The 12,119-nt window shown below is 51.6% G+C and overlaps 1 protein-coding gene across 1 annotated transcript in view; it reads right to left on the bottom strand.

Annotated features, from left to right (window-relative positions):
* LOC141257319 (uncharacterized) overlaps positions 1 to 11,527 on the bottom strand; it is a 49,034-nt gene extending 37,507 nt beyond the window's left edge. The window contains exons 1-4 of the mRNA XM_073671759.1: positions 11,211 to 11,527; positions 9,907 to 10,074; positions 9,700 to 9,823; positions 9,482 to 9,579 (exon numbers count right to left, since the gene is read on the bottom strand). Of these exons, the coding sequence (XP_073527860.1) occupies positions 9,482 to 9,579; positions 9,700 to 9,823; positions 9,907 to 10,074; positions 11,211 to 11,318 (498 nt within the window). The 5' untranslated portion in view covers positions 11,319 to 11,527. The remainder of the gene's footprint in view (positions 1 to 9,481; positions 9,580 to 9,699; positions 9,824 to 9,906; positions 10,075 to 11,210) is intronic.
* Between the last annotated feature and the right edge of the window lie 592 nt (positions 11,528 to 12,119).

Below are 12,119 nucleotides of genomic sequence, written 5' to 3'. Positions count from 1 at the left end.
CCCAACTAACCCGGAAGTGGTCCCCACTCCTAGACAAGTGCCTCTTGCTACCAAAGCGCGGGGGGTCACGGACGTGATATGAAATAAAAAGAAAACAGAGGGACAGGTATGGGCCCAGCTGAACGGTCCTGGAGTTGAGGACCTGGCCCAACAAATGACGAGCAGGTGGTCCTGTGCTTTGACAGCAATCGGGGGCACGGCTTCCTAGAAAAAGAATGCACCAAACATACTGACTGTCTCAACACCCGTTCTGTCCCTACATATGGCCCCTTTCCATACTATGCTCAGAGTTTGCAACCCGGAGAGTGGGTGCAATTTCTGAAGGAAGACGGTCCGAGGGGGTGGTTTGCGGGGGCTGTCTCTCGAGTAAAGATGGAGCCCGAGACAGTCTGCAGCAGTGACACATCGCGTGGAAGAATCTATCCGAATGGTCCTGATTCCCCCATGTTTGGGGGCTTACGTAGAGGAGGGAGCCAGGGCAGCGGTCCCAAGCTCCTGCAGCTCCATAAAAAAATTGGGAGCTGAGAGTGAGGTTTCCACAGGGCTGCCGGCAGTGACAACAAACCCAACAGTCATGTATGTGGTGCACCACCTTCATGTAACGTGCTAGGGCGCAACAGACGAGTACCTCACCCATGGCTACCGCCCCACGCCACGTTACACCGACTCGATCTGAGGAACGACGTGTGTATGGCTCCATACAATATGTTATGTTCCTAGGTGGCACACGTGGTTCGTGGAGTCACTGAGCCACAGAGCGGACTTACACTGGATGGGCGTGACTAAGCAGCTACCTTGGTGTTCGCTGGAGACTCTAGTAGTGAGGTCATGCTTGTGACGCAGGTAGCTGCTAAGTGCCACTCCAGGGCGACGTCCGGCAGTAGCTGCTGACTCCAAAGGGTAGAGACGTTAGTTCAGATTCTCAACAGGGCAGGATGGCCACTTGAGACAAGTTCAAGCTGTGCGGATAGGACAGCCACTGGGACAGGTTCACTTTGTGCAGACAGGATGGCCCTGGGACAGGTTCACGCTGTGCAGACAGGATGGCCCCTGGGACAGGTTCACGCTGTGCAGACAGGATGGCCCCTGGGACAGGTTCACGCTGTGCAGACAGGATGGCCCCTGGGACAGGTTCACGCTGTGCAGACAGGATGGCCCCTGGGACAGGTTCACGCTGTGCAGACAGGATGGCCCCTGGGACAGGTTCACGCTGTGCAGACAGGATGGCCCCTGGGACAGGTTCACGCTGTGCAGCCAGGATGGCCCCTGGGACAGGTTCACGCTGTGCAGCCAGGATGGCCCCTGGGACAGGTTCACGCTGTGCAGACAGGATGGCCCCTGGGACAGGTTCACGCTGTGCAGACAGGATGGCCCCTGGGACAGGTTCACGCTGTGCAGACAGGATGGCCCCTGGGACAGGTTCACGCTGTGCAGACAGGATGGCCCCTGGGACAGGTTCACGCTGTGCAGACAGGATGGCCCCTGGGACAGGTTCACGCTGTGCAGACAGGATGGCCCCTGGGACAGGTTCACGCTGTGCAGACAGGATGGCCCCTGGGACAGGTTCACGCTGTGCAGACAGGATGGCCCCTGGGACAGGTTCACACTGTGCAGACAGGATGGCCCCTGGGACAGGTTCACACTGTGCAGACAGGATGGCCCCTGGGACAGGTGCACACTGTGCAGACAGGATGGCCCCTGGGACAGGTTCACACTGTGCAGACAGGATGGCCCCTGGGACAGGTTCACACTGTGCAGACAGGATGGCCCCTGGGACAGGTTCACACTGTGCAGACAGGATGGCCCCTGGGACAGGTTCACACTGTGCAGACAGGATGGCCCCTGGGACAGGTTCACACTGTGCAGTTGTGGCACCCTGCTACCACAGGTGCCACAGGACCCAAAAGGGTGCATGGATGGACTTCTCCACAAGAGGCCCTCATTACATAGCAGACACCTCCACCCTTCCACCTCATACCACCAGAGGGAGCCTGTTAGGGATATATATACTGGAGGGTGGAGTTAGGCAGTCAGTGTGTGTGCTGGCACAGAGTTCAGTGAAGAAGCAGCATGTGAGCTGCTGTGCTGAGGGCCAGCCAGGGCCTAAAGCACGTGCTGAAGCCCTGGGGGCCTAGAGTGGAGCCGGAGGCAAGGAGAAGAGTGAGAGGAGTTATGGGGGCAGAGGAGCATCTTAGGCTCTCCCCAGAACACAAGCCGGACACCGGGTCCGCGCCTACAGGTGTCACGGGTGTGTTGCCACGAAGATCGTCACGAGTACACAGCCTGACTTCTCGCAGCTGACTTGTTGGTGCTTTGTGTTTCTCGGCAGTGAGGGAGTTAATTCTCTCTCTCTCTCTGGGCTAGATGAGGTCCAGCCTCGCCCAGCTGCAATCAATACTTCTGTAGTTAGACTCCTTCATATACCTGCTGGTCTGTTTGGGAGGTGTCGGTGAAAGCATTTCATTCAGACTGACAGAGCGGATCGTGGTGTTTGGAGTTGCTGAGATAAGTGTATTTGGAAGTGTTTTTTCCCTTTCCTCGCTTTATCATTTATCTCCTTTCCCGTTGGTTTTCCCTCTGTTGTAGTTGAGAAGTTGTTTGTATGCAAGGTGGTTTTGGTTTTTCCCTTGTACTGTCTCGTTCGTCTAAATACTGTGTTTGGGCATATTATTTCTTGTTCCCTTTGGTTGTGATCGGGGTCCTTCTCAGGACTAGATTACTGAGGTGCAGGGATCTTCAGGAGGTAGGGGTTACGCTGGCGGCCTGGACCTCTGTACCTTTAACAGTACCTCCAGGTTGAGGGATTAGTCAGGGCCCCAGCTTAGGGTCAGCTTAGGCCTCCTACCTCCAGTATACAGAGACAGCGTGACATTTTCACCGACCCGCTTAGTTTTTCTCCAGCTACCATGGATCCAGTAGCCGGTCTAGCTCAGCAATTGCAGAGTTTGTCCATGGAGCTGGCGGACGTTAGGTCCAAGGTTTGGCATCCTCAGGAGCAAGCCGGACCAGAACCTAAAGTAGCTCTCCCTGATAGGTTCACTGGGGGGCGGGACAAGTTTTTTGTTTTCCGGGAGGCATGTAAATTGTACTTTCGGCTGCGGCCTCGGTCATCGGGGAGTGAAGAACAAAGGGTGGGAATTGTCATCTCGCTCCTACAAGGGGACCCACAATCTTGGGCGTTCTCTCTTCCCCCGGGTTCCCCGGCTCTCCAGTCAGTGGATAGGTTTTTCGCTGCCCTGGGACTCGTATATGATGACCCAGATCGGATCTCCCTTGCTGAGTCTAAGTTACGTAGGATCCAGCAGGGAGATCGTCCGGCGGAGGAATTCTGTTCGGAGTTCCGTAGGTGGGCCACGGACACCCAGTGGAATGACCCGGCTCTTAGGAGCCAGTTTTGTCATGGTTTATCCGACAAATTGCAGGATGTGTTGGCACAGTATGACTCTCCCGTGTCTCTGGAAGCCGCTATGGCCCTTGCTATTCGCGTGGACAGACGGCTTCGGGAGAGGTGCGGGATAACTCTACCCCCTGTGATGACTCCACCTCCTACAAGGTCCCCTCATATGGTGGTTCCCCTGGTCAGTCCTGAGGAGCCTATGCAATTAGGAGGGACATCATTTCGGGGGAGGGGACCGGTGGTGCGCCATAAGGCAGGAAGGTGTTTCTTCTGCGGGAGAAAGGGACATTTTATTGGGGGGTGTCCATCCCGTCCCTTGCAGAGTGAAGAGTCGTCAGAAAACTGTTGATCCCAGGTTGTGTGGTGGACGGCAATCTGGGAGTAGGTATTTCGTCCCTAGGTTCGTCTCAGTTTCTCGTACCGGCGGAGGTGGTGGTAGGTACGAGAACTGAGAGGATATCTGTTCTTCTGGATAGTGGGGCCGGGGCTAATCTGGTTGATGCTCGGTTTGCCCGGGTTCAAGGTATGCGGTTGAGTGAGTTGGCTAAACCCATTCCCATATTCTCGATCGATGCCAGGCCTCTCGGGCAGGGAAGTTTTTTGCAAGCTGTGCATGACGTAAAACTTCAAGTGGGGGCAATACATAAAGAATTGTTGTCATATATCTGGATGATATCCTAATTTACTCGCCGGATCTGGTGTCTCATCAGGAGCACGTTAGGCAGGTGTTACAGATTTTGCGGGATAATAAACTGTATGCCAAGTGGGAAAAGTGTGTGTTCGCCGTACAGGAACTCCAGTTTTTAGGCTTCCTGGTTTCAGCGTCCGGTTTTCGTATGGACCCTGGGAAAGTGCGGGCAGTTCTTGAGTGGGATCGGCCAGAGAATCTTAAGGCACTACAACGTTTCCTGGGGTTTGCTAATTATTACCGAAAGTTCATTCGTAATTTCTCGTCCATGGTTAAGCCTCTCACTGACATGACTAAAAAGGGTACGGATTTTTCTAGGTGGTCTGACAAGGCTTGTCAAGCATTCTCCTCTTTGAAAAAATGTTTTGCCTCGGCGCCCATACTCATTCAACCTGATGCGTCTCAGCCATTCATTGTAGAGGTAGACGCTTCCGAGGTAGGGGTGGGAGCAGTATTGTCACAGGGTTCGTCCCCTGGTAAGTGGCATCCGTGCGCCTTTTTCTCTAAAAAATTGTCGTCCGCTGAGAGGAATTACGATGTCGGCAATAGGGAACTCTTGGCCATTAAGTTAGCTTTTGAGGAGTGGCGCCATTTTTTGGAGGGGGCAGTTCATCCGGTCACCGTCATCACCGATCACAAGAACCTGCTATATCTGGAGTCCGCGAAACGTCTGAATCCCAGACAAGCTAGGTGGTCATTGTTTTTTACCAGGTTTAATTTTGTCGTTACATATCGTCCTGGGTCAAAAAATGTAAAGGCGGATGCCTTATCTCGTAGTTTCCCTGGGGCCGGGAATACGGACGACCCGATTCCTATCCTTCAGGAGGGGGTGGTGGTCTCGGCAGTATGCTCTGAGCTGGAGGAGGAGGTATTGGAGGCTCAGGGGGACGCCCCTGTTGGACCTCCAGGGAGACTGTTTGTTCCAGATCAGTTGCGACAGAAGGTGATCGAGGCACACCATAACTCAGTTTTTGCAGGACACCCGGGGAGTAAAGCAACTGTGGATCTCCTCTCGCGTCGGTTTTGGTGGCCTAACTTACATAAGGAGGTGGTAACTTTTGTCGCGTCCTGTGGGGTTTGTGCGCGCTCTAAGACCTCACATACCCGTCCGTCTGGGGCCCTCTTACCTTTGAAGATCCCGGGGCGTCCTTGGACTCATCTGTCTATGGACTTTATTACGGACCTCCCTCCGTCTTCGGGTAAAACGGTCATACTTGTTGTAGTGGACAGGTTCAGCAAGATGGCACATTTTATCGCTCTTCCGGCTCTCCCTAATGCTAAAACTCTTGCGCAGGTGTTCATTGGGGAGATTGTGAGGCTTCACGGGGTACCCTCCGAGGTGGTGTCTGATCGGGGGTCTCAGTTTGTGTCTAAGTTCTGGAAGGCGTTTTGTGCACGGCGGGGGATGCAGTTGGCATTCTCATCGGCTTTTCATCCTCAGACCAATGGTCAGACGGAACGTATGAACCAGAGCTTGGAGACATATCTCCGGTGTTTTGTGTCAGAGAACCAGGAGGACTGGGCTTCTTTCTTACCTCTGGCAGAGTTTGCTCTTAATAATAGGCGGAGCGAGTCCACTGGTAAGTCCCCGTTTTTTGGGGCATATGGTTTTCACCCCCAGTTTTGTACTTTCAGTGGGGGGGGCTCTTCGGGGGTTCCTGAGGAGGAACGATTTTCCTCATCACTCGCTTCAGTATGGAGAGGGGTGCTGAAGAGTCTGAATACTATGGGGAACCGATACAAACGTATGGCTGATAGGAGGAGAGTGTCTGGTCCGGACCTTAGTGTGAACGATCGGGTATGGTTGTCTACCAGGAATATAAAACTTAAGGTTCCCTCCTGGAAACTGGGTCCCAGGTTCATCGGGCCGTACAGAATCAGTTCTATTATTAATCCGGTGGCATTCCGTCTTGACCTCCCCCCTACGTTTAAAATTCACAACGTGTTTCACAGATCATTACTTAAGAGGTATGTGGCGCCGGTGGTACCGTCACTTTTACCTCCCCCTCCAGTGGTTGTCAATGGTAACTTGGAGTTCCAGGTATCGAGGGTCATTGATTCACGCTTTAATCGCCGGTCCCTTCAGTACCTGGTTCATTGGAAGGGGTATGGTCCTGAGGAGAGGATGTGGGTTCCTGCGTCGGATATTAACGCTGACCGATTAGTTCGGGCCTTCCACACGACTCACCCGGATAAACCTGGCCCTGAGGGTCCGGAGGCCCCTCGTAGAAGGGGGGGTACTGTCACGGGTGTGTTGCCACGAAGATCGTCACGAGTACACAGCCTGACTTCTCGCAGCTGACTTGTTGGTGCTTTGTGTTTCTCGGCAGTGAGGGAGTTAATTCTCTCTCTCTCTCTGGGCTAGATGAGGTCCAGCCTCGCCCAGCTGCAATCAATACTTCTGTAGTTAGACTCCTTCATATACCTGCTGGTCTGTTTGGGAGGTGTCGGTGAAAGCATTTCATTCAGACTGACAGAGCGGATCGTGGTGTTTGGAGTTGCTGAGATAAGTGTATTTGGAAGTGTTTTTTCCCTTTCCTCGCTTTATCATTTATCTCCTTTCCCGTTGGTTTTCCCTCTGTTGTAGTTGAGAAGTTGTTTGTATGCAAGGTGGTTTTGGTTTTTCCCTTGTACTGTCTCGTTCGTCTGAATACTGTGTTTGGGCATATTATTTCTTGTTCCCTTTGGTTGTGATCGGGGTCCTTCTCAGGACTAGATTACTGAGGTGCAGGGATCTTCAGGAGGTAGGGGTTACGCTGGCGGCCTGGACCTCTGTACCTTTAACAGTACCTCCAGGTTGAGGGATTAGTCAGGGCCCCAGCTTAGGGTCAGCTTAGGCCTCCTACCTCCAGTATACAGAGACAGCGTGACAACAGGGTCCTCTACGCCCAGTAGGAACAACCGGTATACCAGGAGGATTCTAAACCCCTGGTCAATCTGAAGCTACAATTATCTAAAGAACTAGGAACCATGAAGGCCCCAGCGTCCAGGGATAGTGGTAGCCAGAGAAAAGTTCTTACTACCAAGCATACAGGTTAGGAGAGTGAAAGCGTACAGAAGCTAGGCCTAGTTCCAGGCTGGTCAGATGCTTCAGAGTGAGAGGAAGAAACGGATCAGGAGGCCTTATACCCGCTCACTGGGGAGAGTCCAGAAGTGCACCCTTCCTATCAAGTACCCTGGACCGTACCTGCCATCTACACCAGTAAAGGTACTGAAGCGAACCCCCCTGTGTGCGTGTCTGTTATTCTCCCATGGCCCGGCTGGGCCACCTCTCAGCTGCATCCCTTTCATCAACCCTGCCCCGGGGGCCCGCTCCGCCTGTGGGGAGCAGAAACATCCCAGCTGCCATCCCATCACCCCCGGAGGTCTGCAGCAGCGCTGGTACCTATTACCAGAAACCACAGGTGGCGTCATGAGACAAACTGTTAACAAAAACCCCCTTTTAAAGAGTGACCCCAGAGGACGGGCCCGGGAGCCGACTGCCGTGACATCCTACAAAGAGAAGGTAAAGGCCCGGATGCCGAGTTTCCCCCATATCCCCCTGGGCGAGTCACAGACAGGATGGCCCCTGGGACAGGTTCACACTGTGCAGACAGGATGGCCCCTGGGACAGGTTCACACTGTGCAGACAGGATGGCCCCCAGAACAGGTTCACACTGTGCAGACAGGATGGCCCCTGGGACAAGTTCACACTGTGCAGACAGGATGGCCCCAGGGACAGGTTTACACTGTGCAGACAGGATGGCCCCTGGGACAGGTTCACACTGTGCAGACAGAATGGCCCCCAGAACAGGTTCACACTGTGCAGACAGGATGGCCCCCGGGACAGGTTCACACTGTGCAGACAGGATGGCCCCCGGGACAGGTTCACACTGTGCAGACAGGATGGCCCCCGGGACAGGTTCACACTGTGCAGACAGGATGGCCCCCGGGACAGGTTCACACTGTGCAGACAGGATGGCCCCCGGGACAGGTTCACACTGTGCAGACAGGATGGCCCCCGGGACAGGTTCACACTGTGCAGACAGGATGGCCCCCAAAACAGGTTCACACTGTGCAGATAGGATGGCCCCCAAAACAGGTTCACACTGTGCAGATAGGATGGCCCCCAAAACAGGTTCACACTGTGCAGACAGGATCGCCACTGGGACAGGTTCACACTGTGCAGACAGGATGGCCCCCAGAACAGGTTCACACTGTGCACACAGGATGGCCCCTGGGACAGGTTAACACTGTGCAGACAGGTTCACACTGTGCAGACAGGATGGCCCCTGGGACAGGTTCACACAGTGTAGACAGGATGGCCCCTGGGACAGGTTCACACTGTGCAGACAGGATGGCCCCTGGGACAGGTTCACACAGTGTAGACAGGATCACCACTGGGACAGGTTCAGACATAGGTCTCGAGATAGTAGGCAGGTACTGCCGATGCGGCCAGGGGGTACAGATGCCGCTGAGGGAGTTTCAGGTTCAGGGTTCTGGCCTGGGCACTCAGCCCCCATGGTGGCAGACAGTTACCGTCAATATGGTTTCAGGATACAGACTCCACAGAAGCGGTAACAGGAACAAGGACAACTATACTGGACTAAAAGGGACAGGACACAGGATACGGGAAACTATAACAGACTAGGGACGGGGGACCTGGCAACATACAGTTGCATACACCAAACCACCTAAACAGAACTATAGGGGTTGCTCAGGCACCTCCCTATTGGGGAGGGTGCCTTTTATACAAAATGTCTCCCAGCTATTGGCTGTGAAACACATTGCAGGTGAGGACTTTAACTAAAATGCCCCCCAACTGACAGCTGGGAGCATTCTGCAAATGTGTGCACTGCCCCTTTAAGAGCAGGGGAACGTGCGGAACCGGAACAAAGAGTGGCGTGCATACCAGGAAGCAAGAGCACGCCGGGGACCTCGCCGAGGGCCGGGGCGATGAGTAAGCCGGCGTCCCTGAATGGAGGGAGAAGGGGACACCATGCAAGGGCGTTGGCGATAGGGCTACAGAATAACATAAGGATAACAGCTATACGTCAAAATGACTGATAGCACTCAGATTTTTACGGTCGTGTGCGCGAACCCGCCTGGTAAGTCTACTGCTGCTGTGCTCAGTAACACCAGTTCTAGATCATTCAGCGCAGTCATTGCTCTTACAATAAAGACGCCTTTTATCACTTCGAGAGATTTGACTATGCAGATATTACAGTCCTTTGTGGTGACGAAAAAGAGAAAAGCTGCTCATGGTATTATTTTAATTTTTTGCACATTTTATCATGTAGCTACTACTGAAAGCTTAAATGGAATAAAGCCCATAGTGCACAGCACGGCGGCTGGAGATTAGTAGATGCTTCTAGATCAGTCTATAGAGGATTTTTAGGAATCTCATCTCATCTTACCTCGTGATCCTGGAGGACATCTTCCTCTTTTTTTAAACACTCCAGGGAATATAGAGGACTGGGACATCTCTCCGGGGGATTTCTCGGACTGGATCCATCTATAGGAAATAACCGCAGTGTCTGAATACATTGTCTATATGTGATGAGCAGATGATGGGGAATCTAGACGACTCTCAGACCTGTTCTCTCCTCTACAACCCGGGAAGGTCTCCTCTTACCCGGAGATGTGATGGACGGGTGATTCTCCACCATGACGTCCTTGTACAGATCCTTGTGTCCTTCTAGATACTCCCACTCCTCCATGGAGAAATAGACGGTGACGTCCTGACACCTTATAGGAACCTGACACACACAATGACCCGTCATTAGCAGACCCCTCCCCCGGCGTTATTGTACAATGTCCCAGCATTCCCGGCAGCGCTCACCTCTCTGCTCAGCAGCTCAGTGATCCTGGTGGTCAGTTCTAGGATCTTCTGCTCATGTATCAGTGAATGAGGTGGAGGCTCGGTGATGGCACTGGGGGTCCTGCTCCGCCCTCCTGACACACGGGGGGTCACACACTCCCCAGACGACGTCTTCACTACTGTGTGATCCTGTGTATGGGGAGACGCCGATCACTACACAGAGGCCGAGAATCCTTCACCTTTCCCAGTTTTATCAACCCCTTAAAAATTGGGCGATTTTTTTTGGTTTTTATGCTTTCGTTTTATCATCCCCTTTTTCCAAGAGCCAGAAATTATATTTTTCGCTCGAGATAATGGCCGTATGTTTTTTGCTGGGATGAATTGTAATTTTGAATTACACCAAAGTGGATGAAATAGTGGAAAATAGTGGAAAAAAATTCTGATTCTTACGGTGATTGTTGTGTGCTAAAAATGACCCAGTAATAAGATTCTCCAGTTCAGTACCATTACGGCTTTATCAAGTTAAGGTTTTATTTTTATATATTTTAGTGATTAAAAAAATTCAGAACATTGCAAAGAAAAAAAATCTGGTTTGTGTCATCATTATCTGAGACGTAACTTTTTAAAAATTTATGTCAATGCACGTGTGCGAGGGCTCGTTTTTTGCACGCTGCGCTGATGCAATAGAGGTAAATATAATGTTTTTATCACTTCTCATTGCATTATTTAGAGCAATTGTGGCACCTAAAAAAAAAAACAATTCTACCAATTCGATTTTTTTTCTTCCAGTTTTGCCATTCAACAATATTGGATAGTTTTATACGTTATTAGTTCTGGCGATTAAGTACGTGCCAATGGCAAATGTTTACCTTTATTTAATTTTTTATATTAGGATTCCATTTTATATTATTTATATTTTTTTTCCTAAAATATTTTAGTTTTTTTAAAATTTTTACTACAGTACTGTAGTATTGCGGAGTATTGTAAAATCGCTGGTCTTCTATGACGCTCAGTGATTGGCTTCATAGGAGATTTCGCTTGGCAGGCTGAAGACCTCCAGCTGACATGCTAAACAAACGGAAGACTGCGATTCAGTCACGTGGGGTGACGGCCGCCATGTTGAAGACTCCTTGAGAGTGACACGTAAGAGGTGAAACTAATGTGATCAGAGTCGGCATCGATAGAATCAGTTACTCCAGGGTGCTGGTATGTAACATGGCTCCTGAGCCCGCTCCATACAGCGAGAGCGCATGTCCGCCATACATGTACGGTGACAATCGCTAAGGGTTACTAGAGATCAGAGTGATGTGATGTGAAGCTCTCACCTCTCCAGTGATCCAGTAGATTATCTCCAGGGTGAGGTCTAATATCCGAGCCGCCATGTGGTCTCTGTCCTGCTCCATCCTCGGGGGGTCGCTGATGGAAAGGACCATCGACTATTAAAATAAAGTACAGGGTCTCACGAATTGGGAATTATACAGGACTGAGAGAGGTCGCACATACCCTGACCGGTCACTGATCAGATGTGACCTCTTAGGACCTCTAGTGATGTCACAGTCATGTGATCAGTTACAAAGGGGATAGAGATGGTAGATCTTAGCGGCTACAGTAGAACTTCACACTGGTCACATGACAGGAAGTGCTGCACAATGTAAGAGCTCCAGAACTTTACTCCTCCCTCATATGACTGATCACATGACCATGACATCACCACAGGTCCTGCAGTTGCCGGGATACAACATGTCCCGAGAAGTCAGTGCAGCCTCCTTCCACATAGAGTTGTGTCTTGCAGGACCTCCCTTCTCCACCGGTGTGCACCGTCCTATCACCATGGTGTCCAGAATGGAGAGCAGAGCGTGTAAAGCGTACAATGCAGAGCGTGTAAAGCGTACAATGCAGAGCGTGTAAAGCGTACAATGCAGAGCGTGTAAAGCGTACAATGCAGAGCGATGCGACTCTCCTCCAGCAGAGCAGCCTGGAACCGTTTACGGGTGGGAGCCGCCTGGAGAAAAGCGGTTGCCAACAGCCCAGAAATTCCAGGACTGTCCGTAAAAATAATGCCCTTTTTTTTTGCCCAGTCTGTAAAAATATTTAAGGTGCTCGTGATATTTTTTGAAGCTGAAGAAGGTTGTACAGATTATTTTGACTGTCACGATCATTGTACAGTTTACAGCGACTGCAGCTGAGGTCTGATATCAGAATTCTGATCATGAACACGGATCACTTATCTCATA

Source organism: Phyllobates terribilis, unplaced genomic scaffold (assembly GCF_046119375.1).
Source record: "Phyllobates terribilis strain yellow unplaced genomic scaffold, ASM4611937v1 Scaffold_3__8_contigs__length_932513732, whole genome shotgun sequence".
Lineage (NCBI taxonomy): Eukaryota > Metazoa > Chordata > Amphibia > Anura > Dendrobatidae > Phyllobates > Phyllobates terribilis.
This window is presented reverse-complemented; position numbering and strand designations above follow the sequence as displayed.